General features: G+C 38.1%; 6 protein-coding genes across 21 annotated transcripts; 2 read left to right on the top strand and 4 right to left on the bottom strand.

The window, feature by feature from the left end:
- Positions 1-1,659: 1,659 nt before the first annotated feature.
- LOC111778236 (protein PLASTID REDOX INSENSITIVE 2, chloroplastic-like) lies at positions 1,660-4,023 on the top strand. Of its 5 annotated transcripts, XM_023657952.1 has the most exons (4): positions 1,660-1,894; positions 1,993-2,091; positions 2,483-2,722; positions 2,872-2,998. In XM_023657952.1, the coding sequence occupies exons 1-3, from the start codon at positions 1,670-1,672 to the stop codon at positions 2,687-2,689; spliced, it is 531 nt and encodes a 176-aa protein (XP_023513720.1). In that variant the 5' UTR covers positions 1,660-1,669; the 3' UTR covers positions 2,690-2,722; positions 2,872-2,998. The 5 variants fall into 5 exon arrangements, with proteins under 5 accessions (XP_023513720.1, XP_023513744.1, XP_023513735.1 ...); XM_023657976.1 differs by lacking the exons at positions 2,483-2,722; positions 2,872-2,998 and adding an exon at positions 3,264-4,023; XM_023657967.1 differs by lacking the exon at positions 2,483-2,722 and having other exon boundaries at positions 2,872-2,992.
- LOC111778266 lies at positions 2,801-3,768 on the bottom strand. 2 transcript variants are annotated; one of them, XM_023657996.1, is made up of 3 exons: positions 3,497-3,768; positions 3,303-3,418; positions 2,801-3,159 (listed from the first exon to the last, which is right to left on the bottom strand). In XM_023657996.1, exons 1-3 carry the CDS (start codon positions 3,756-3,758, stop codon positions 3,049-3,051), a joined length of 489 nt encoding a protein of 162 aa, XP_023513764.1. In that variant the 5' UTR covers positions 3,759-3,768; the 3' UTR covers positions 2,801-3,048. The 2 variants fall into 2 exon arrangements, with proteins under 2 accessions (XP_023513764.1, XP_023513756.1); XM_023657988.1 differs by having other exon boundaries at positions 2,801-3,418.
- A 3,479-nt stretch (positions 4,024-7,502) lies between the features above and the next one.
- On the bottom strand, positions 7,503-11,766 carry LOC111800881 (nucleobase-ascorbate transporter 7-like). Of its 11 annotated transcripts, none has more exons than XM_023684810.1 (16): positions 11,436-11,766; positions 11,143-11,184; positions 10,643-10,857; positions 10,354-10,451; positions 10,097-10,273; positions 9,895-9,995; positions 9,692-9,767; positions 9,540-9,599; positions 9,231-9,415; positions 9,009-9,105; positions 8,824-8,910; positions 8,671-8,729; positions 8,483-8,574; positions 8,321-8,398; positions 8,072-8,232; positions 7,503-7,983 (listed from the first exon to the last, which is right to left on the bottom strand). In XM_023684810.1, the coding sequence occupies exons 3-16, from the start codon at positions 10,755-10,757 to the stop codon at positions 7,768-7,770; spliced, it is 1,602 nt and encodes a 533-aa protein (XP_023540578.1). In that variant the 5' UTR covers positions 10,758-10,857; positions 11,143-11,184; positions 11,436-11,766; the 3' UTR covers positions 7,503-7,767. The 11 variants fall into 11 exon arrangements, with proteins under 11 accessions (XP_023540578.1, XP_023540595.1, XP_023540618.1 ...); XM_023684827.1 differs by having other exon boundaries at positions 10,643-10,821; XM_023684850.1 differs by having other exon boundaries at positions 10,643-10,818.
- A 618-nt stretch (positions 11,767-12,384) lies between these two features.
- On the bottom strand, positions 12,385-15,371 carry LOC111800874 (protein LSM12 homolog A). Its single transcript, XM_023684780.1, has 5 exons — positions 15,119-15,371; positions 14,865-15,024; positions 14,669-14,749; positions 13,000-13,123; positions 12,385-12,886 (listed from the first exon to the last, which is right to left on the bottom strand). Exons 1-5 carry the CDS (start codon positions 15,246-15,248, stop codon positions 12,836-12,838), a joined length of 546 nt encoding a protein of 181 aa, XP_023540548.1. The 5' UTR covers positions 15,249-15,371; the 3' UTR covers positions 12,385-12,835.
- Positions 15,372-15,886: 515 nt separating this feature from the next.
- LOC111793978 lies at positions 15,887-17,326 on the top strand. Its single transcript, XM_023676321.1, has 2 exons — positions 15,887-16,695; positions 16,862-17,326. Exons 1-2 carry the CDS (start codon positions 16,046-16,048, stop codon positions 17,124-17,126), a joined length of 915 nt encoding a protein of 304 aa, XP_023532089.1. The 5' UTR covers positions 15,887-16,045; the 3' UTR covers positions 17,127-17,326.
- Positions 17,327-19,803: 2,477 nt separating this feature from the next.
- Positions 19,804-22,402, bottom strand: LOC111793158 (WAT1-related protein At1g70260-like). The gene is made up of 7 exons (XM_023675296.1): positions 22,203-22,402; positions 22,043-22,111; positions 21,850-21,966; positions 20,616-20,865; positions 20,370-20,528; positions 20,144-20,295; positions 19,804-19,960 (listed from the first exon to the last, which is right to left on the bottom strand). The coding sequence occupies exons 1-7, from the start codon at positions 22,400-22,402 to the stop codon at positions 19,804-19,806; spliced, it is 1,104 nt and encodes a 367-aa protein (XP_023531064.1).
- Between the last annotated feature and the right edge of the window lie 1,437 nt (positions 22,403-23,839).

The raw sequence follows: 23,839 nt of genomic DNA, 5'->3' as shown, positions 1-23,839 counted from the left end.
TTTGTTTTTGTTGTGTTTGATTGGTCCAAGTGGACAGCATCCAGCGAATATTTCCATTAACTCAGGCTGCTGCATAAACAGAGATGGTCACAACATGTTTGATAAAATGCCTGAATGAGGAACAGGGGAGGGAAGCCTAGCCCATTTTGATTAAATGTGAGAATCGTTTATATTCAAAGTGGATAATATCATACCACTATAAAGATATTTAGAGGATAAAGTTTATACATGAGTTTTGGATTTTATCACCCCTGTTGCTTTCTACACCATCATACCTCATCATTAATCCCAAGTAGTAATATAGTATAGAGCAAAGTTTGGGAAATCTATAAATATATGTATATGGATCATTTTGTGGCAGCTAGCTAGATCTATGACTGCCCCCATTATATATACCAGTAAAGTTATTGACTTGTGATAAGGAACAGAGTTACCAATTCTCTTTGGTAGTGTCGTAGAAGACTTGATTCAAAGAACGAAAGGTCTCGACAGTCCAAGCTCATCTGTAGTAGATATCATCATCTCTTGATCTTTCTTTTCGAGTTTTTTCTTAAAGTTTTTAAAATGTGTCAATTAAGGAGAGGTTTCCACACACTTATAAATGATGTTTTGTTTACCTCTTCAACCGATGTGAGATCTCACAATCCACGTCCCTTGAGGGGCCAGCGTCCTCGCTCGCATTCATTTTCCTCTCTCATCAACATGAGATCTCACAATCCAACCCCTTTAGAGTCCAGCGTCCAGTCCTTGGAGCAAAATAGCTTTGCTTTTGTTCTTGAATTGAACAAGGAATGTGGGTTTCTCTGCAGAAATGAAAAACTTATAGGCCCCTTTTGCCTTTTTGAAGTAAATGGCTAAAAAGCTTCAAATGATTCCAAAAATTCCTCAGATATGCCTCCAGATTTTTTCCTTTATTCTTTGAACTATAATCATATATATAATATATATATATATATATGCGCTGAATGCAATACAGCACAGCTCTCAACACCATTGGGCTCCCCTTTGTCACTTCCACTGTTACCATCAAACATCAATCTTCACTGCTAAACAACAAACAAACGAACAAAAGCTAAAGCAAAAGTAAGTCCCGAAAACGACTGTTTCATGTTCACTTACAAAAAGAGAATGTCACATTATTTACTTTTTTTCTTCCTTTTTCCCTTCAAAAACACTTCCTTTAATGTATTTTCTTAACAAAAATTAAAAAATTATAGTAAAAAAGTTCTCAATATCAAACGATACGACACGACAAGTAAAAGAACATAGTGGGTATCATTTAATTTTTTCAAGGGAGCGTCTGCGAGTATCATTTAGCTTTTTTTTTAGGTGTCGTGGACATAAAAACAAAAGGGTGTTTATAATCATCACATTTATCTTCCTTACTTTCATCATCATCCTCTCTATTTCTCTTGTTTTCTTAATAATTATTTCTTTTTGTTTTTTTTTTAAAAAAATAATTTTCTATTAAATTAAATTATGCAAAAATCTTAGTAGAGGGCTAAATTTGGAATCTGGGCTGAATTTGACCCATCTGCCTTTGAACATGGACTTGGGTTGTTAAGTGGGCTTAAGGCCCAATTTTAATTAATGGACTCTCTAATGGGCTTTTCAAATTGACGCCACGCGAAAATTAGGGATTAGCTTAGGGGCGGGATAACCCCATCCAATGGCGTCCTACAGTTGCGTTCTGGTTTCGGCCATTGCAGTTTCTCCCGCCAAGACTACATGCTTCAACGGACTTAATTATCCAACATTTTCCCCTTCTTCTTCTTCTTCTTCCCTTGTAAAGCCCTTTGTAAATTGTACCTTAACTTCTTCCATCATATACAGAGCAACTCCGGCCACGGCCAGCTGCGTTTACCATGATCCGATACCGGAGTTTGCAGAAGTTGTAAGTTTTTTGCGACGTAGCTCCTTTGTCTGCTTAAATTGATTCCGGTTTTGTGTTATGTGATCGCGTTGGTTAATTCATTTGGTTGTTTTTCGCAGGAAACCAAGAAATTTAAGGAGCAGTTATCGAAGAAGCTAGCGAAGGATCGCGAGACGTTTGGGAACGACCTCGATTCGGTTGTGGAGGTTTGCTCAAAGGTAATCATTGTTATATAATGAAGAGGTTGTGATTTTCTAGTTTGAATCCCTGATTTCGGTTGAAGAATGTGTCTGAATCAGATGAGGCGATTGTTTGCTTAGAGAGTTAGTTTAGTTTAATCGTGCTCTTGCCTTCAAGTGTTTCCATGGCTTGAGATGAATAATTGAGACCTGAGAAAACATCAGACCTGCCTATAGAGCTACAGAACGATCACTATTTCCAAGACAGCTTCATTAATTGCGCAAAATTGTTCTGAATGTTTGACCTATGCTGCCATTATTGATATACTTCTTGCATTTTGATTTTTTCAAACCAGAAACTGAACGAATATTCCAATTTAAATTCAGATGTCCGAATTTATGTGAGCTTAACATGAATGTACTTTGCAAGTTTGAGCAGATATTTAGTGAATATTTGCATGTGGAGTACGGAGGTCCTGGGACATTATTAGTGGAGCCTTTCACTAATATGTTTATTGCTCTAAACGAGAGGAAATTACCTGGAGCGCCTTTGGCTGCAAGAACTTCGCTTCTATGGGCTCAAAACTATCTAGATCACGATTGGAACATTTGGATCTCAAAACGAGGGCTCAAATGATTTGCTTCTTGTTGTTACATTTGTGAAGATTGGGTATTTGAATCTAGATTCTGTTATGTTTTTTTCTCATGAGTTGAAGATGGAGGAACAAATGGTTGTATCAACACAAAATTACTCCAATACATTGTCAATTTCATTGATTTGATATCTTTGTTGCTATACAAATGCCTTATTTCTTGCAGTACATGAATCATTCTGGGGCTCTGGTTTCACACTGAATTGGAAACTTGGATGCCCATTTTCAAGCTCTCTCTGAATCCTCTGCCATTGCAACGAGCATCTTAAATCAAACTCCTCTATTCTCTGCCGTATGAACCACGCTTGTGCTTGTTATGATGAAAAAAAGTATGACACATAAATCAGGCGGCAGCTTCAGAGATGCTCTGCAATGATGGTCTCCAAGCCTTTGACCTCGCCGCAGTGGCATTTGCTGCTGGTGTTCGAATTCGATGTCTTTCATGTTTGACTGCCTGCAATGTTTTTTGTTTTTTCAGAGAGATTATTGGTATGATTTTATCTCGGAAAATGATTCCCAATCACAATCATGTTTGACTTTTTCACTTTTCTGTTGCAGTGATCGATTCTGATTCCAAGGGAAACAATTTGGGTTTACCTGCTGGTTCTTCTCCGTCTCTTCTACTTCACCGCCGGCAGTCCGCTTCTCCTCCGACTCCATCAATGGCTTCTTGGATTTTGCATACTTTTTAGCCCGCAACACCTTCATAACCTCTGGAGGTTCCAAACAAAACGTCGGTAAGGGCTAAACTTACTACCAAACAGAGAAGGAACAGAAAAGCTGTATCATACCCTGAGTGGTGACGAGCCGATAGGCATGGCCAAGAGCAAGAGTGTCGTTTGGCCGGAGAAGCTTAACACGAGTAAAACGCACCGTTTTGGGCTCCGGATTGTCATCCTCAGATTGAGGTAAGGGAATTATAAGAGAAACATAGTGACCCGGATTAGTTCTCATGACCTCGCTAGCCACCACCGGCCAATACAGCCTCTCAATCCGGCCAGTTGGGTGCTGTATAACCAGAGCCGCCGCATCAACCGCCTGGCAATTCCCCATCCGAACTCTGTGATGGTAGATTGAAAGAAGACGAGGAAGAGGAGGAAAAGGAAGAAGAAGATGATGATAAATAGGAGGAAAAGAAGTCCCTTTCTATACAGCTTCTTTGCTCGCCAAATGGGTCTACTTAGAATTGCAGGCCGTCCATTCATATATCTCGCACTTCCCAACTAATTTAATGCAACGCGGGTCAAACTTATATCGAAAATTGACATTGTAACGTACGGATAATATAGTATTCAACTTCACCTTCTTTTACTTTTTATCACCTTCGGTGATAAAAAAAAAAAAAAAGTTAAAACTTTGTGGTGTGAACGACATGTCGGCAACCCACACTGCCACCGGCTGGATGGCAAGTTCCAGGATGCCGGAAATCGTTATCTTTGGACGGACGTGGTCAGCGGTGTGGCCGGAGGTCAATGTTTTTGGGCTCATTAAATAACTTAAAACAAAATTAAATAGTTTCTTGAATAAAGATATTGAAGACGGCAAAGCGTGCGGTTTCGTAAGATTCTCCATGAAAAAAGAAGAAAAAAAGGACAAGGACACGCCACCATCTTATCCGCCTGCCTAAAATCTGCAAATTTTTCTCATTCTGTTTCGAACAATCCAGGAAAATTTTCTGTTTGGATGACGAGAAAATACTGTTCGCATAGTGAAGGTGGTGAAGGCCAAAAAGTAAATCCAAGTTCACTTCTAGTAGATATGGTCGGTGGTGAAGGCCAAAAAGTATTAATCCAAATTCACTTCTAGTAGATATGGTCTCAAAGCTTTTAAAACGCCCTACACCCTTGTAAATAATGTTTCATTCCCCTCTTCAGGTAGGATCTCATAGTCCATCTCTTTTGGAGCCCAATGTTCTTGCTAACACTCATTCCCTATTTCAATTGATGAGATCTCACGTGGTACATGCCAGATTCGACTATGGAATTCAAAATTGGCTAAACTAAGGATTAATTTATTAATAATAAAGCAAACCCACCTGGAATTGTTTTGTAATTATTATTGTAATTTGAAAGCTGGGAAGAAATAATAAAGCAGAATGGCATTAATTTTGTTGACAACGAGAAAGGAAAAAGAAGTGGGTGTGGTTTTAATCAAATACTTAATGCAAAATGTTTTGTTTTGAATGCGTGAAGCTTTCCATTTATTTATTATGGTATTTATTGAGGAAAGGGATGTGGAACAGATCGCCTTTCATTTTTAAACTAATCACTAACATTAATTACACTATTTACCAAACCCTCTACTAATTTTATTTATTTATTTTATCTTTATTTTCAATTAAAAATTTAAATATTATAAATAGCATCTATCATTCAAATCCACGTATCATTAAAGAATCTATACTATTGGAAAAGATATTTTTTTTTAATTATCAAACAACCTTTATATCATTGTATGTATGATAAGTCTTTATCTGGCTAAAATTGGTTCATTTTTTAAATATTCAAATAAATAATAATATTAATTTGTCTCCTTCTTCTTAGGTAAATAAATGTGATTCAAATTTTAATATAATGTTTATGGATTAAACCCGTTAATATTATTTCAAAAACACTCTCAAACTCAGAGATTAAAAAATACCCTTTAATTTTCACGAAGTTTTCAAAAATACTTTTTAATTTTTTTAAAAGTTTAATTAATACCTCAAATTAAAAAAAAAAAAAAAAAAACTTGAGAAACACCTTTAAACTTTTTAGAAACTTCAAAAAAATATATTTACGAGACGTCGATAGATGGTTCTTGTCTATGTATTGACAGCCGTTAAATTTGTTTTGAACTTTTTTTTAGAAGGGTAGAGAGTTTCATGGATATTTTATAAATACAGTACCATAGATACTCTTTACTTTAAAATATTATTAAAAATTTATAGATATTTTTAAAACAAATTACTCGGGTAAAATGATGTGATTAATAGGAGATGATGTGAAGGCATGTGATGTGTTGGAAATGCCTCGTTACTCCATATTAAATAAAATAGACCATTTCTTGTTCCAATGTTGACTCATAATATATATATATAAAATACATTAAGCATTTAGAAAAGAAATTAAATGCGTAATTTTTTAAAATAACAATAATTTCGTCATATTAATGTGTTTTTGTAAGCTTTCTTTAGACATTCTAATGGGCAATTAAATAAAGGCATTACCCACCAAACAAATGTGGGGTTCTTCTCCTTTTGCTTTACTATGAAGCTTCTCAAAACAACATTATTATTATTATTATTATTATTATTATTATTATTATTATTATTATTATTAATGTAGCATCTTAATCTAAATGCTTTAATTTCTTATTAAATCATTGTATTAAACCTTGAGTTATATGCTCCACAAAGGACATTTGTAATCATACCCTTACCCACCAAATTTAAATCAATTTTGTAGATTAGTGGATTCTCAACTTTTTCTCTAAATTACAAATTAAATATTGGATTTTAAATTATTATTTTTTTTAGAGTCACTTTGTATTTAAGCTCTTGTGATGAGGAAAAGAGAATATAAAAGATGTTGGAGAAGGCTCAAGGGGTTTTCATATCATGGTGATTGAAAGTGCTCACTTTTACAAGACAAGCTTAAGTTGATGTTAAGTCGCCAAAGTTCATGCATCTTATAAAAGAATCGAGTTTTTTTGTTCGTGTTCTCATTAGAATTGAAGGTGAAATTCTTGCCTTTATGTTGGTGTATAAAACGCGTTTGTTAGAAGGAGGTTTCTATCTCTCTTATAAAGAATGTTTCGTTTTCCTCTCTGACCGATGTGAGATCTCACAATCCACCCACCTTTGAGGCTCAGCGTTCTCACTGATACTCGTTCCCTTCTCCAATCAATGTGGGATGTCATAATCCATCCACCTTCGGGGCTCAGCGTCCTCGTTAGCACTTGTTCTCCTCTCCTCTCCAATCGATGTGGAATCTCACAATTCACCCACCTTCGGGACACAGCGTACTTGCTGGCACTTGTTCCCCTCTCTAATTGGGATCTCACAATCCACCGGGCTCAGCGTCCTCACTGGTACTTGTCCCCTGTCTAATTTATGTGAGATCTCACAATCCACCTCCCTTGGGGGCCTAGCGTCTTTGCTGGCACACCTCTCGATGTCCACCCCATTGGGGCTCAATGTCCTCGCTGACACATCGCCTAGTGTCTGGCTCTAAAACTAATGTAACAGCCGGCTAGTGTATGCTAGAGGAGCTTTCCCTTGTCCTCTTTAAGCTTTCCCTTTCAAGGTTTTTAAAAAGTGTATGCTAGAGGAGAGAAAGAAAGAAAAAGGAAGAATGAAGGCTGAATTATTAAGGGTGGGCAAAGAACATCACCCTCCACGTCCCACGATTGTTTGAGCAATCAGAGAGTGACATTACAGTTAGAAATGGTCAGGTTGTCACCCAACTAAGCCATGGATTTGATCACATCACACAAGCTTTTGCCTCTGGTTTAGAGGACATTTGGAAGGAACATGTTAGGCTAATCACGTGTCTTTTAACACACACTTTTTGGTTTCAGATTGGAGGTTAATTTAGTGGTAATCTCTTGTGTTTTTTAGCTCTTTTTTCTTTAATACTCCTTTCCATTACAAAACAATCCCCACTATGGGACCCAACTCCCTAACCCCAATGCCCTGCCACACCCACAAGCCCATGGGATTGAGAGGTTTCAATGCATCCACACTTCTGTGCCTCTGTTTCCTACTCGGTTCCTTCTAAAGTATCTGCACGTAGAAATCTCTTAGATAACGATACGTAACGAGTCAAAATGGATAATATTTATTAGCAGTGGGCTTGGACTGTTACAACAAGCCCTTTGAAACTTATGGCTTTTTTTCTCAAGGAAAAAATGGAATAAAAAGGCAGGTACTATGAGGCATTCTACGCTATCACATTGCTGTGTTTGTCCATCATGCTTTAATTAGAGTGAAAAGGGAGTGGTGTTGTAAATCTCACAGTGAATATAGGCATAGCCTTCAACTCGATGTCAAGACAGCAAAACCATTTAATCTGGAGTGAAGTCAAACAGATGGGAAAAACTTGTTGAGGTTGAAAGGAAGAGAATAGAATTCTTCGCTTCTTGTATCGGTCTTGAACGAGCGGAATTTATTCCACCACTGCATTCCTCTGTCCTTTGTTGCTGCATTGTCTTTGTGTAACGTAACGTCGAGGAACAGAGCCAAAAATCCAGCAACAAATGGCTCGGATGCGAACGGCACGTTGATCATATCATTGAACTGAAACAAGGAGTTCAAAACTGACTAAATCACTGATTATCAAATGGTTTTGATGCTGATATAAAAGTGGTAGGAGACTGAATCATACCCATCTTGCTTTCGTGTGGACCGGACCGTAACCGTTAACAGCGGTGTACTCGTTGAAGTACTGAGGAATTGAGAGCCCCATGAAGATAGAGAAGCCTAATATGAACTTGATCCTAAAACTGTTGAGATTACAAAACTGAAGGAAGCTAAGGCCAGCTGAACCTGCTCTTGCACCATTGATTTAAACCAGACAAAGTTAAGCATTCTGATATGAATATAGCAGAGAATTCTCAACTTCAAAAAAACATACCAACATAGGCAAAGAAAAAGCAGTACAGAGCTGCAATTATCGGCGCAGGGATTGAAGCGAAAACGGCTCCAAATTTTCCTGATACGCATCCGTATCCATAATGTTAGTACAGAGCTAAAAAGATGACAGTGATCAATGGAACATGGACTTCTCTTATCTTACCCAGAATGGAAAAGAAAATCATAAAACCAGCAGATATTTGAACCACTCTACGGCTACCGACACGCGTTAATGCTAACAACCCGGCGTTTTCACTGTATGGAGAAGTTACGAGATGGTTCATGATGTTAGTAAAGAAAGACAGGTTAATGAATCAAATCTCTTAGTCTTAGTTGTTGCAGAGATCTTACATGGCTACTGACGATCCATTTCCTGTGCCAAATATACCAGAAAACAAGATGGCCACTCCCTAAGATCATCAGGAAACAGAATAAGAACAAGCAAAATTTTCAAATATATGATTGTTTTGCACATTTTCTCTTGTAGGAAGTAACTTTAAGTACCTGCCAACCGACACCACGGCTAAGAATAGATGGCGGGAGAGGAGTTGCACTAGCATATCTAGACACAGCAAAGAAGGCACCAGTAGACTGTCACACACCAAAAACATTGTTCCAAATGTAAGCAATGATGTCTAAGTTTACGACAAATAAATGCTCGTAAGGTCACGAAAATAATGGAAAAAAACCTCTACGAGTGCAACAAATGAAGCAGCCATCATTGCAAAAGCTTCTCCAGCATCAAATGTGGGTGCACCCCATTGAAAGGGATATGGGATACTAATCCTATTATCAGTTCGAGTATCAGTTGAACGACGTATTCATGCATACCGACGTTTTATATGCAAACTTTCGAATGAAAATAGAACATGACAGGAAACAGGAGAGTTGATTTTAGATTTTAGTCTTACCATGGAGAACCGCCTATAATTCCAGCACGATCAGTACGACAGCTTAGTTGAGTCTTTACACCCACATTCTTATATGCACCACCCACAGTGAGTAGGTGAGCATACATCCAAACAATCAGAATTGAAAATATAACAGCAAAACGGTCGAATACGTGTCTTTCGCCATTTATCAAATGAGGTATATACTGCAAAACAATTTAGATTCTACGTTTAATAAGATCCAAATCTTATCTTGAGCGAGCGAGATCAAAAGCGAAATTACTCGAAGATCCTTCAGTCATGATTGGTGCTTGAAAGATTTGCTTGTACCTGTGAGAATACCACCAGAAGGATGAGCTGTGGAAGCCCAATCTCCACACATTTTGACAGCTACAAGACAAACAAGAACATGCTGTAAGAAGGAGACTACAAAGAGAGAATTGAGTTCTTCAGTTTCCTTCGAACAGTTACAAAATACATACCACTGGGAAACCCAATTCATATAACCCAAATCCTGACAAGGCCACCAAAGGAACAGTAGAGAGTGGGCTCAATAACCTGAACAAGTACAAAAGAGCATGCTTTTGGATTACAAGAGTCAAAAAGAGTTACGATTGAAACTCACTGTACAGGGATTTGCACCCCCTGAAAAGCTTCATAGAAGTACAACAGGCTGAAGACAAACCTTGCAACATTTCGCCAAAGGCCGCTAAAACCGACGACAATCTGAAGAGTTGAGGCAACAATGAGGGCACCCTGAATTCCACGCATAATTTTCTCGAATTTCTGATATACATTACGGATCAGATAAGTCAGAGTTATCTCGAGTTAAATGAGGACATGAGAGTGAGATTATTGTAGTAGATGATATCAATCAACGAGGTTACCTCCTGGGGATTCACAATGTCACTATATCGACCCGCCAAAATGATTGAAATTGTTGTCGGCACATAGGAGTACGACGCTCCAATTACTGCAGGTAAACGAGTACCGAAAAACGTTTGGAGCAATGTGTTTAAACCAGCAACAAAAAGCAGTGTTTGGATCATCTTTGCTTTCTCCTCCTGAAATGAATTTTTGCAGTAATATAATTGAGATTTACATTTAACATTCATCAAGAAACAAGAAATAATTGTAAGCTTACATTTCCTCCTCCCATTTGGGGAACCAGAGAGGTTGGAATTAGCACTGTTGTTCCCAGCATGACCAAGTAATGTTGGAAACCAAGTAGAATTGCTTCGGCTGCATTTCAGATTTAGAACAATGGAGGTTAGAATATGCAAACAAATAAATATGGATATAAAAACATTAGAGGACAAACTTGAAGTGAGGTTTGAAGATCAAAACCTCATTAAAAAGCTAAATATTCTTCTTAAGAACAGCTATGTATTTAACAATGAGGTAAGGAAAAAGTGAAAACTTGAGGAACTTACGCCATGGAGGAGGACTGGTTATGCAATATGAAACATTTGGTAGCTGCTCTCTTACTGGGTGTGGCTGCAGCTCCTCCTGTTTTGGCGGTGGTGCAGACGTTCCACCTCCTGCCATGCTTCTTTTTCTTCTCCTTCCCCTCTTCTAAATAATCCACTGCTCTTATCCCAAGTATTGTCTTCTAATGTTATAAATAAAAACTCAAACTTCTTGAATTCTTAAAAACCCAAGAAGTACGAACATAAGGCAAAATACCAACAAGTCAAACTTCCAGATCAAAGTTATGTCTTTATCCCACACGAAAACCAAGAAATAGAACACCAAAATCAAACAGGAGCCAAAGTTTCAGAAGGCAAGCAATTGGAGTGAAAGAACTTGGAAGAAACTTGGGAGTGTGAACATGGAAAAATGAGTTTTTACAGCTCAAAACTCACTTGGGTTTGTAGGACATGGAAACATAAAGGTGAATTAGAGATATGAAAAGAAGCAAAAAGAGTGATACCTCTCTTGAAGTAAGAAAGAAACCATCACGCCTATCTGTAGCCTAAAACCAAAAAAGCATCCTAGTTCGTTAATAAAGATGAAGTCTTGTATTGAAAGCTTTCCCCACCATCTACTCTGCGAATCTATGCACTTAGTTTAAGCAATTACCCTCTACTTGCTAAAGAAAAAACAACTTCTTTGGAGTTCAGATCATTCAGCTCTGATCTTTTCTTGTTTATCATACCAGAAAAAAAAAACATCCCCAAGTATCAAGTTTCTGATGCTTCAAGTCTCACCAGAAAATAAGCTTACATGCGTTATGAAAATGGCTCTTGAGACTTTACCCTCTTGCCATGTATTGTCAAATGCAGACAGGCCCTCTTGCCTGGAGACTTGTTTCAGCGACTGAGATTGCAGCAGGCCAGCGAGGATTCTGGTTTGCATTCACCAATTACAACAATTCATAAGATAACAAAAATTCAAACCCATGTGTAAAATTTGGCAGTAACACACCCTCCAAGAGCAGGTTCTCTGGAAACTAAATGAATTGAGTGAGATTGTATAACCGGCCCAAACCTATCGAGATACTGTCTTTTTTGGGTTTTCTCCTTCAGACTTCCCCTCAAGGTTTTTAAAACGCATCATGAAGAATGCTTCGTTTTCCTCCCAAACCAATGTGAAATCTCACATATTGCATCCTAATTTAGATTGGTTTATTATTGTTTGGTAAGTAATTTGTTCGATTCAGACATAAAATTCTGCTAATGACTCGAAAGGATCCGTATCAAATTCCTTATTTTGGTCAGTGGTGTCAACTTAAAAGAATACGATTCCATTAAAGAAGAATCAATGTTAATGAGTGCCTACAAATCAATGTTAAGAGGTCTTTTCTTTGAATGCCTTCAAAGTCGGCCGTCCTTGAGGGGAGAAAGGGCAGATAAAATGATATCATTTGATTCCCTGAACCAGATGGCCCAAAAACATTTCTTTCCATTTCCAAATATCACAGCGTAAGGCTTAAGAATCAGCTTACCAAATTCAAAAGAGGAATAAAGAAGCAACCTATAATGGGGCCATTAGTAAAAGTAAAGGACATCATAACAAAGGGGGAAAGAAAGGGTATGAAAAAGGAAAATTCAGCGTTCTTTTGGCGCCATACCAAGTACCCTGTTGAAGCTTCCATCTGAAAAATGTAATTTCACAAAATATTCTCTACTCTAACTAATGAGAATGAAAGAGGAGCAGATAACAAATATAGAGATGATCTTAAACCTCAAACGATTAGACGCCCAGCGCATCAATTACGTCAAACACGTGTTCATGATGTTTGATAGTAAACACAAAAAAGTTGAGAGGTAAGACATTATGGTTGAATAAAAGGTGGGCAGTTATTACATCTGACTTTGCTCATTTCAATTTTGATAGATTGCAACAGAGCAAATCTTGGAAACCTTAAACATGGACACCCAAAAAGCTTTGCCAGGGTGTGTCCAGTGCAGTCCATAAACAGGAAAAAATCGACCACCAGAAGTTCAGTAAACATAAAAACTTCGGCAACAGATTAGGTACCACTCAAACACTAAATCCCTTCATGATTGCTGACATGGAGATGCCTCTAAAAGAGATTGTACCTTCCCCTCATTAGCAAAAGGCTCGGTACAGTACCGGTAATCGCCTATCACCCAGAAAAGAAGGATAAGGATCAATAACCATCACTGACCACCACCTCCGCGAACTTGCAACCGCTTCCTCTCCAGTTCAAGCTTTAAGAGAACAAAAGAATGTATAGGTAAAGAGGTTTGTGCAAGGCATTGCAAGGAAAGAAGTGAAAAGCTAGTAATATCCATGGTTAAGAACATTACTAATAGATGCTTACCACTTTCTTCACCCGCTCATTGGCAGCAGGGGTGCCTCCAGAAACAGATTCTGGTAGATAGGGACTGCTAACACGTACTTCATTCATTACAACTATCACAGTCTTGTCCCAGCGAACAGGAAGCCTAGGATTGCACTGATCGCCTTAGTCAGAATATCAAAACAATAGTGCAGAGTCTACGAAGTAGAAAAATTATACAGCTGAAACAGCAAGAGAAAATGATCAATACTATAGAAAGTTTGAGAAGATTAAAGCCTATCACGATTCGTTTCGGTAGTATCTGAAATTCTGTATGAACATGCCTCACAAAATTAGATCATCAGATGAGCTTACTTGGGTTTGCAACCCCACCAGGTGCCCAAACCATTCTCTAATTTTTACTCCATAACAGGAGAAAAAGACCAGGCAGGGCTGAAAAAATTAAGTTCTTAAAATACCTAATTGAACTTAAACTAACATAGTCATTCCAACTTCAAATCAAGGAACTTGCATCACAATAATACCAACTATGACTTTGGCATTGGGAATGACAAAAGTAAATAAGTTCCAAAAATGTTGGAAAGCAATTATATGTAAAACTACTCTAGTGGTGCTAGTATACAACTATCACGGCATTCAAAAAGTTCGGACCAAGAACAATATCATAGAAACCAAAAGATGTAAGAACTACCATACATAGTTTAGGGAAAAAAGTAAAGCCTTAATGTTATATCATTCAAAGACTTCTTAAGAGTTATAGCATGATTTCTTTGTTTTCCATTACCCCAGAAACACTGAGGCAAATGTTCAGAGAGAAAAAAGTACTATGCTGACCGACTTGGACAATGATATTCATATTTCAATGCTCCTAAGAGAATAAATCAATTCCATCTCGTCCATTGTGAACACTATAGGAAATATATGGCACAATAATGCACCGTGGTCTTTTGAATATAAGTGATATGTAACACCCCAAGCCCACCGCTAGCAAGTATTGTCCTCTTTGGGCTTTCCCTTTCGGGCTTCCCCTCCTTATAAAAAATGTTTCATTCTCCTCTCCAACTGATGTGGGACTCATAATCCACCCCCCTTAAGAGCTCAGCGTCCTCGCTGGCACTCGTTCCTCTCTCCAACCGACGTAGGATTTCACAATCCACCCCCTTCAAGACCAACATCCTTGCTGGCACTCATTCCTCTCTATAAACCATGTGGGATCTAATATGATAACTAACCAAAGATATTAAAACATCAAGCAGACCATTATCAGACTTCCTAGTTGTCATCAATACCTTAACAACGTCCATAAAAGTACCACAAACTCATTAGAAATATTGGTTCCATGATCCAATTACTCATCACAATAATAAAAAAATTTCCATTCCATTGTAACATAAGCTTTTAAAAGAACTTCAACAGAAGAGCTGCAGGGAGTGATTCCGTTCCATTGTAACCAATGCCCGCTTGCAATGACCCGTGAACAAGTTTGTCAACCCAACGCACATAAAGAAACATATAAGAGCATTCATGGATTCTCTTAATGTGAAACCAATAGGAACATTTTGCATGACAAAGAAAACTGATAAAATTGCCACATGTTACATAAATGCGTGGACATGGACTAAAAATAGTAGAAAATAAATCGAAGTACACTTTCCAAATATTCCTACCAACAAAGGACAACTAAACTTACGTTTTAGACAAGGCGTCAAAAATACTTTGCGCCTCGCTTGTCACACCCACTCCTATTCTCTCCGCCTCTATTTCTGCTTGCCTGCAAAACCCAGTACGACCAAAGGAGAAACAGAACATGTAATTGAACAGAAACAACTAAAATCACGATTAAGCAACGAAAACCCACAAAAATTTAGAACAGATTATTGAGGTACCTAATGGCGAGTTCCTCTCTAGCACGGAGAGTATTGAGATCAAGGTAACAGTTTTTGAGATCAAGAGGATCTTCCCCATGTCCCAAAAACGAAAATTCTTTTATATAATTGGCTTTCAGCAGCCTTATGTTCCTACGAGGTCCTGGTTTCGAACCTTCCTGTGTCAATCCAAGACAAAGAGAACAGAAACGAAGTTAAGGAATTCAAGAACCCAGATTGATTAACACAAAAAGCTAGAAACCCAGAAAGGATATGAAGGACGAGGATGTTGGAGGGGCGGTCAAAGGTAATGACTTGTGCTTGAAATTCATCCCCTAAGGTCGTCTTGATTGAGAAGAATGACCCAACAGAGAAGTCATCCCCATTGCCGCTGTCCAGTGCCATTTTCTCCTTCCTCTTCTACAAAAATTGAACAGCTCTTCCTCCTCCTAAAGGAGTTGGGTAAGACTGAATTCTCCAATCTTCATCTCAATTAGGGCTTTTCTTTACACTATTTTATTTCAAAACACTAATATAAAATAACTCTACTTATCTAATTATTAATCACGTGTTTAAATATATAAATACATTTTTATTTTCAATAATTACACCAAACAAAAAAAAAATCTTTAAAATTTTCCCTTTTTTTTTCTAATTTAAATTTGTTTATTAGATTTTTTTCTTTTTAAAATCAAGTCCATTTAATTAAATATTATATTTATTTTAATTCAAAATTTAAATTTATTTATCATTAATAATCAAAATTGTATTTGTTTTGCTCTTAAAAAATATATATATATATATTTATTTATTTATTTATTTATTTACCTAATGTATAAATTTAACTCTAATTTTTAGTAATATTTGCTATAAAAGTTGTCTAAATTTTCAAAATTTTAATAACAATTTTGTATTTTTGTTAAAATTTTAAAAAATTTAATAACTTTATTTGTACATCATCAGTTGATCCCTAGAAATACTTGCGTGATATAAAAATTAACGTTCAAAATTTAGAGAAACCCAGCAGAAATTTCCGGGAAAAACCTTATGATATTAAGTTTTTTTGTGTTTTATGGTCCATGAATTTTAGTGTTTTTGACTTGATTAGCATTATTCCACGAATCGATGTTTAATTAATAATCAGCGATGACAATACAATCGAATCTTATCGATTCCCCTGAAATTAGCGAGCTCTGCATTCTATGGCCATAGCCTCCTCCTTCTCGTTCCCTTTGGATCTACACCGCCATCGTCTTCTTCCGCGCCACTTCATACACCATCGATCTTTTCCCGCTCTGCCCATTTCTTCGTACCCATTTCCCCTTTTGCTCAAAACTCAGAATCAGTTCTTCAAAACCTCATCAGCTCCGCTTGGTTCATCGCCCACGACATTGGATTCTTCGCTTCTCGAAGACCCACTTCGGACTGGTCGATTTCTGACCAACGATGAGTACGAGAGGCTCAAGTTGCTTGGGGATTTTGAGTATTTCCAGGAATTGGAATCTGGGTCGATGTGGGTTCGGGTTATGAGGGATTGTGAACTTGATGCCACTGTTGGGTTGCTAGCGGAGTCATTTGCGGAGTCCATGTTCTGGCCTTCTGGCTATATTTCTTTGCTGAGATTTTTGGTGAAACAGTATTTGATTGAACGAAGGGCCTTGATGCCCCATACCGCTACACTTATTGGGTTTTATAAAGGCAAAAATGGGGAAGAAGAGGAGGCTGAAGAGCTGGCCGGCACAGTGGAGGTGTCCTTTGACAAGCGAGGTGCCAATGCATCTCCCCCCACTCCTACACCTCCCAAGGATTCGCCTTACATATGCAACATGACTGTTAAAAAGGAGCTTCGGAGGTATATTTACATCACAATTATGTTCTGCAACCATTTGTTCATGTTCAACTGGCTATAATTGTTAAGGCTTAGCTTGCTATAATCCTCACCATTCTGAACTGGGTTTGTCCCTGAGATTGCATCAAGTATAATAGACTCATATTAGGTGAAACTGTGGAACTTTCAGGAGGGGTATTGGGTGGCATCTTTTGAAGGCTGGTGAGGAATTGATCTCACAAATGAGTACCTCAAGGGAGGTGTTCCTGCATTGTAGAATGATTGACACAGCTCCTTTCAATATGTATACAAAAGCTGGCTACACCGTTGTGCAGACGGATACCATAATAAGCTTGTTGATGCTGCAGAGGCGCAAGCACTTGATGTGCAAGGAGCTTCCTGCCATCACCATGCGCAGTCCTGAGTCAGATGCACCATTTTCTGTTGAGGAATGAATTTTCTATTTGCATAGACAAATTGTTCCACGTTCTGCTGAGGTGAATAACATATTTTTCTTTTTCCTCCGTAAAGCTAAGGTTTGCAACTAAATTACTCTGTACATATTTGTAGATTAGATACTGTAACTTCTTTCTTGATTATCTTTTGTCAAGAAAATATAGTTGTTCAAGTTGGAATTCAATCTTTTCCATCATTATGTTTGGTTTAGATCTTTATGTTATTGGATGGTTGCTGAAGAAAGTTAAAACTATCTGATCAGATACTGTAACTCTAAGTAGCTGTCGAGAAGTCACACATTGGTTGGAGAGGAGAACGAAGCATTCCTTACAAGGGTGTGGAAACCTCTCCGTAGCAGACGCATTTCAAGACCGTGAGGCTGACGGCGATATGTAATGGGCCAAAGTGAACAATATTTGTTAGAGGTAGGCTTGGGTTGTTACAAATTGTATCAAAGCTAGTCACCTGACGGTGTGAGGCATTGGTCGGAGTAGGGCTAGACCCTCTCCATAGTAGACGCATTTCAAAATTGTGAAACTGACGGTGATTTGTAACGGGCTAAAGTGGACATATCTGCTAGCGGTGGGTTTGGGCTTGAGCTATCACTGATTACTGAGAAAAATATTACTTTATGATCAAGAACTTCATTCCTCTCTGCTGTAATCTTAAAATGGTATCAGCGATTCGTTCACGAAGTCATGGACTCATCCACCACTGACAAAGGTTCATCCGATTCTGTAGTCTCTTATCAGATGCTGGAAGTCGTTAATCCGGGAAATGAAGTAACGACAGTGAAGATTTAGATGATATTTTATATAGATAAAGAATCTTGTAGATGCACTTACAGCAGCCGGTGGAAAGATCATTCATGATGATCATGAGCCGGATTGGGAGCTGAATTAGATCCTACAGTATCTGTTCTTACATGAAAAAGTATATGTGCTATGTTGCTTACTCAGGAGAGATATGCTATGCAGCAAAGCTTTTATGCAGGAGAGGCGACGAAGAAGACGAACCTTCCCCCGTTCTAATCGTGTTAAATTATGCAGCAAACGTGGGTAAGTGCAGGTTTGGAAGTTCTTAATATTGGTTCTTTTCTGAAAAAATTCTTCCAATGATCAAATTCTTTGAGTTTCACTCTTCTGTTTGTTTTGTGCAGGATCTTTCCAATGCTCAAATTCTTGATGGCTGAGACATCCTCGTTGTCGTCTACCGTTGACCCGACAGCAAGCACGCTTTCGATTGAGCTCTAAACCATTCTGCTGCCTCGTCCAATTATAAATCCCCCAGAACCTTGTCTCACACAATCAAATCAAATGAATTGGTTTATGAGTACAGCCAGCGGCTGATGGAGTAGCTTGCGGTTGATGTCTTTGAGATGGTTGTGGTGAGATGTATGGAAGGTTATTTATAAGGAACCAGTGACGTATGAAGCCTGTCACCTGTTGCTGTTGCTGGCTGTTGTTATGGGTGCCACTAGCAGATATTGTCTATTAATTCGTTACGTATCGTCTCAGTCTCATGATTTTAAAGCGCGTCCATTAGGGAGAGGTTTCTACGCCCTTATAAAAAATGTTTCTTCTCATTTCCAACCGAGGTGGGATCTCACAATCCCCACCCCCTTGAGGACCTAGTATCCTCGCTGGCACACCGCTTGATGTCTGGCTCTAATATCATTTGTAAGAGCTCAAGCCCACTGCTAGTAGATATTGTCCGTTTTGGCTCGTTATGTATCGTTATCAGTCTCACGATTTTAATACGCGTCTACTAGAGAGAGGTTTCTACAGTCTAATGACAAGGGCCGAGGAAGCTCGGGACGGAGCCATATGATACGGAAGTCTCACGTACGGTTCCCTGAGAAGGGAGTGGCTACCTACTGGAGCTTCGACCAACTACCATCGGTCAATTCCACTTTGGGGTAAGAAATGTTTCGTTCTTCCCCTCTCCAACAGATGTGGGATCTCACAAGGGTCCAGTGTTCTCATTAGCACACTGCATAGTGTCTGGCTTTGATACCATTTGTAACAATTCAAGCCCACCGTCAGTAGATATTGTCCACTTTGGCTCGTTATGTATCATCGTCAGTCCCATGATTTTAAAACAAGACTACTAAAAGAGATTTTTACACTCTACTCTTATAAGAAATGCTTCGTTCTTCCCCTCTTCAATCGACAAGGGATCTCACATGACATTAATATGGAACTTTGATGACATCTCGTTTTCTAATTTGAACATGAACATAACTCAGCTATAATACTAAACTAAAAAATAAAGTTTATTACACGTGGAATTAGAAACGATATAAGTTCAGAGTTGTCATCATAATAATATATAAAATAACATTAGTAGTAATTCTAAATTGTCTTCGTTGCACAATCATCATTGTACCCTACCACCCTACCGTGACATTTAGAAAGATAACGATTTAGTATGAATTCAATAACATTATGAAAGAGACATCATAATCCAAAATTATTGTAGTAATAACATCACATTCAAAACATAAGGATCCCATTTAACACGGCACAATAACAATAATATATCTACATTTGATTTCAACCCTGAGATTCTAAGAAAGCGATAGGGTTCTTCTGATCAGAATTTCATTCAAAATAACTGTTCCTGATCATCTTTTTATATATATATATATATATATATATATATATATATACGTTGTTACACTTTTGATTCTTCGTCCAGAAGTGGAAGTTTGGCAGAAGACAAATGGTCATTATTCTTGTCATCTTTGTCTTCACCCACTCCATTATCTTCGATGATTTGCCCCCACATTACTGTCAAATATCCCATTCCAGCTATAAATGCTGCCATCACACTGCCAATCATTCCCGCTTAAAAGGTTAATCTAATTATAATATTCATTCGTTGGGAAGGAGAATGAAACACCCTTTATAAAAATGTGGAAACCTTTCCATAGCAGACGTATTTTAAAGCTTTAAAGTAAAGTTTAAAAGATTACAATATTTACTAGCGTTGGGCCGAGGAAAAAAGTTAGTACCTTCCATAGTGAAAAGTGTCTCCAAAGAAGGTGACGCCAAAGAAGGTAGCAAAAAGAATGCCAAAAGGCTTGAACATGGGCACGTAATATGGCCCTTTCATTTGCATGCACCATATTTGCACTCGGTTTCGAATCAAACTGCTGAAAATTCCCTACAAAGTTCATCTTTTTCATTCAGAAACAGTCTAAAACAACATCTCTATTGAGTTAATTATGTGTTTCTTACTGTTGCAATAATGAGAAAGAGGTCGAAGCTGGATTTGATTGTCCATGCGCTTGAATCGTTGACTACAAAGAAGCCCACTGCTGCAGAGAGTAAGGTGCCCACCAAACTATAAAAGGAGGCAACTTTCATGACTTGAGGGTATTGTTTTATTACTCCCAGCTGACCAAAAGGAGGAGAACACAAAAGGGTGTCAAGTTTAATGCAAAAAAAAACATCATGGGATTGTGTAATGTTGTTCGTATGAACCTGAATGATGTTCCATATTGAGACGCATAAGGAAGCAGCTGCTAGTAAGAGGCCACCCATGATCCAGCGATCTGTTGTGGAGGTGAAGACTAGAAGCTTGTGTTTGAATTGTAAATGTGAAGAGGAGGATGGATGTTGACGCACTGCTGGGCCTATGTAAAGCTCCTCTGATGTTGCTCCTAAAACTGATATCATTGTCCCTACTACTTTGGTAATGAAGCTGGGGCTTTTCCAGTTGATTTTTGTCCTCCTGAATCATCTCAAACCATATTAGTCCATATAATAACAATCACAATATCCAAGACTTTAAAACGCGTTTGTTAGAGAGACTTTCCACACAAGAAATGTTTTGTTTCGTTCTCCAACCGATGTGGGATCTCACAATCCACCTCCCTTATAGGCCTAACGTCCTCATTGGCACACCGCCCGGTGTCTAGCTCTAATATCATTTGTAACCGTCTAAGCCCTATTGTTCTCTTTGGACTTTCTTTTTCGGGCTTCCCCTCAAGGTTTTAAAACATATACATGAGAGAGAGAGGTTTCCACACCCTTATAAAGAATGTTTCGTTCTACTCTTCAATCGATGTGGGATCTCACAATCTACCCCCTTGTAGGCCCAGCGTCCTCATTGGCACACCGCCCAGTGTCTAGCTCTAATATCATTTGTAATAATCCAAGCCTTATTGTCCTCTTTAGACTTTCTTTTTCGGGCTTCCCCTCAAGGTTTTAAAACGTATCCGTTAGAGAAAGATTTCTACACCCTTAGAAAGAATGTTTCGTTCTCTTCTTTAATCGATGTGGGATCTCACAATCCAAAGGTTTCCACACCCTTATAAAGAATGTTTCGTTCTCCTCTTCAATCGATGTGGGATCTCACAATCCACCCTCCTTGTGAACCAACGTCCTAGCTGGCACACTGCATGTTGTCTGTCTCTAATACCATTTGTAACAGTTCAAGCCCAGTACAAAGAGGTTTCTACACCCTCATAAGAAGTGTTTCGTTCCCCAATCCAACTGATGTGTAACATCCTCGCCGGCACACTACCCCAATGTCTAGCTCTGATACCATTTGTAACAGCTCAAACTCACCTTCAGTAAATATTGTTCTTTTTGGGCTTTCTCCCAAGGTTTTAAAACGCATCCATTAAGGAGAGGTTTCTACACTCTTATAAAGAATGCTTCATTACCCTCTCCAACGAACATAGAATCTCACATATATATTTCAAAAGATTACCCGAGAATGATCGAAAGTACGAAGGAAATGGCCGGAAGCATAAGACCCATTGCGCACACAACAATAGGAGAGCTGTAGCTTAGTCCCAAAAATGCTAGGTTTTGAGATACACATATCCTACACACAATATAATGAGTTCAATACATAATGGTATCAAAACATAGGTGAATTATAGGCGAGAGAGAGGACAAACCCTATTAAACCCAAGAGAAAGACTCGGAGGAAAAGAGGAAAGGAGAACAAAGATTGTTGAAACTCCGTCCTGCAAGAACCAACCAACAAATTAAAGTTAAGAACTTTAAGAGTGGCGTTGCTTAATCAAGTAAACCAAGGAGTTAAAATGGGATTGGAACCTCTCATTGTAATGAAAGATAAAGGAATAAGGAAGAAGAACAATGGAAGCAACAGCGTTTGTGTACACAACAAATACAAAAGTGGTCATTCCATAAGTAATGGCTGTTTTGGCCATTATGGTTAATGCAATGGTGCAGCCTTCCAAGCTCACCATCGCCAAAAATGGAACCACACCCCATATTTGCTTCTTAACTTCCATGTCTCACAGGCATGCAAGGTTCAAATTGTGAAAAGAGCAGCTGGGTGGCTCTTATTTATGCTCCACAAAGGTAGCCTTTCATGACATCGTGCAGCTACTTGAGAAATAGAAGCAGCGGCTCGAATTTTGGGTGATTATTTTAAAGGCTGACGTGAGAATAAGCTGACTAGATATTGGGTTGGTTTTTGTGTAAAACATTAGACCCGACGTCAAGGAGTCATTCCAAGCTCTCTTTTTTTTTTTTAATCAGGAATATGACAAATCAGCTTCGCACAACAAGGCTGGAATTCTTTAGCCCAAAATTTGCTTGGCCGACATTGAGAAAGGCCCCACTCCAAAAATTACGTCACCAACCATGTTTAAACGGCTCGATCTTACGAGAAAGTTCACGACCCATAAGTCTTCTACTCCACGTAGCTTTGTTAGACTATTAGACTTTCACCCGTTGTGAAAAACTCTCATCTGTTGCCTTTCATATGGGTTTGAACCGTGCACAGTTTCAGTGTGGTTGATCATCCTCTCAAACCAGCTACCAATCAGACACGAGCCCTCGTCAACTTGACTTCCTCTATTCTCTTGAAATTATCTAAAAATGGGAATTCATAAGGGGCATCCTCTATTCTCTAGACTCTCTTTTTTCTTCAATGGGTCCTCCTCCTTTCGTATCTAAGGTGGCACAAAGGGTCCTGACAACCGCTTTCAAGTTTATCCTCTTACGAGCCGAAGTCTCTTATTTAACCATTCTCCATGAGGCCTAGAAGGGGACCGTCCCTTATGAAAAAAAATACCCGTCCTCCAAATCAAATCAATATGTTTGAAGAAGAAAAATTGAAATATCAATCTCAATCCCATCAATCGAATCGCTTTTTCAAAAAATACGAGACGTCTAAGTCATACAAATAAAGAGATATATTCATTGATAAGAAAAATAAAAAATGGAAACAGTGATTGGATTGATGATAAAATAGAATCCTGGGTCTCGAATATTGATGATAAGAAAAGAGAATTCTTGGTTCGGTACTAAGTTTAAGTATTACTTTATTTTCATTTGACGCGTTTTACTTAGGAAAACAAAAATAATATTAAAACGTTAATATAATTAAATATAATGGGAATATATTATATAGTTTTGGAAGGACTTGAAATGATAAAAGGTCGGTGGCTTTTGTGTGCAGAGAAATATGAAATTATTTGAAGCAATATTATTATCTAAAATAAGCAAAGGGCCTTCATAAGTGCATTATTAGCCCTTTCAAATGCTGGAAGGCTAAGTGATATGTGCAGCCACAGATACTCCAATGCTTATACCATAATTCTACAACATAACCTACGTACCCTAAGTCTATCTCAACCATATCATGTTCATTTTATCCAATCAAATGCTTTTTTCTATAACGTTTTAGAAACTATAATTTTAGTTTTTGGGTTATGATCGTG

This window comes from Cucurbita pepo, chromosome LG01, assembly GCF_002806865.2.
Source record: "Cucurbita pepo subsp. pepo cultivar mu-cu-16 chromosome LG01, ASM280686v2, whole genome shotgun sequence".
NCBI classification, from domain to species: domain Eukaryota; kingdom Viridiplantae; phylum Streptophyta; class Magnoliopsida; order Cucurbitales; family Cucurbitaceae; genus Cucurbita; species Cucurbita pepo.
The sequence above is the reverse complement of the archived record's forward strand: the minus strand, read 5'-3'. Positions and strand labels throughout refer to the sequence as shown.

What these genes read in the sequence shown, in the direction of transcription:
- LOC111778236 (XM_023657952.1), top strand. Translation starts at nt 1,670, where the DNA reads ATGGCGTCCTACAGTTGCGTTCTGGTTTCGGCCATTGCAGTTTCTCCC. An exon ending in TACCGGAGTTTGCAGAAGTT is followed by an intron (nt 1,895 to 1,992) that starts GTAAGTTTTTTG and finishes TGTTTTTCGCAG; the next exon opens with GAAACCAAGAAATTTAAGGA. An exon ending in TTGTGGAGGTTTGCTCAAAG is followed by an intron (nt 2,092 to 2,482) that starts GTAATCATTGTT and finishes GTACTTTGCAAG; the next exon opens with TTTGAGCAGATATTTAGTGA.
- LOC111778266 (XM_023657988.1), bottom strand. Translation starts at nt 3,758, where the DNA reads ATGGGGAATTGCCAGGCGGTTGATGCGGCGGCTCTGGTTATACAGCAC. An exon ending in TCGGCTCGTCACCACTCAGG is followed by an intron (nt 3,419 to 3,496) that starts GTATGATACAGC and finishes TGGAACCTCCAG; the next exon opens with AGGTTATGAAGGTGTTGCGG.
- LOC111800881 (XM_023684794.1), bottom strand. Translation starts at nt 10,757, where the DNA reads ATGGCAGGAGGTGGAACGTCTGCACCACCGCCAAAACAGGAGGAGCTG. An exon ending in ACATTGTGAATCCCCAGGAG is followed by an intron (nt 9,996 to 10,096) that starts GTAACCTCGTTG and finishes AATGTATATCAG; the next exon opens with AAATTCGAGAAAATTATGCG. An exon ending in GATTTTCTTTTCCATTCTGG is followed by an intron (nt 8,399 to 8,482) that starts GTAAGATAAGAG and finishes GATGCGTATCAG; the next exon opens with GAAAATTTGGAGCCGTTTTC.
- LOC111800874 (XM_023684780.1), bottom strand. Translation starts at nt 15,248, where the DNA reads ATGGCACTGGACAGCGGCAATGGGGATGACTTCTCTGTTGGGTCATTC. An exon ending in CTCCAACATCCTCGTCCTTC is followed by an intron (nt 15,025 to 15,118) that starts ATATCCTTTCTG and finishes TTGGATTGACAC; the next exon opens with AGGAAGGTTCGAAACCAGGA. An exon ending in TTTGACGCCTTGTCTAAAAC is followed by an intron (nt 13,124 to 14,668) that starts GTAAGTTTAGTT and finishes GTGCAATCCTAG; the next exon opens with GCTTCCTGTTCGCTGGGACA.
- LOC111793978 (XM_023676321.1), top strand. Translation starts at nt 16,046, where the DNA reads ATGGCCATAGCCTCCTCCTTCTCGTTCCCTTTGGATCTACACCGCCAT. An exon ending in GTTAAAAAGGAGCTTCGGAG is followed by an intron (nt 16,696 to 16,861) that starts GTATATTTACAT and finishes TGGAACTTTCAG; the next exon opens with GAGGGGTATTGGGTGGCATC.
- LOC111793158 (XM_023675296.1), bottom strand. Translation starts at nt 22,402, where the DNA reads ATGGAAGTTAAGAAGCAAATATGGGGTGTGGTTCCATTTTTGGCGATG. An exon ending in TTTCTCTTGGGTTTAATAGG is followed by an intron (nt 21,967 to 22,042) that starts GTTTGTCCTCTC and finishes TATTGTGTGTAG; the next exon opens with GATATGTGTATCTCAAAACC. An exon ending in CAATATGGAACATCATTCAG is followed by an intron (nt 20,529 to 20,615) that starts GTTCATACGAAC and finishes CCTTTTGGTCAG; the next exon opens with CTGGGAGTAATAAAACAATA.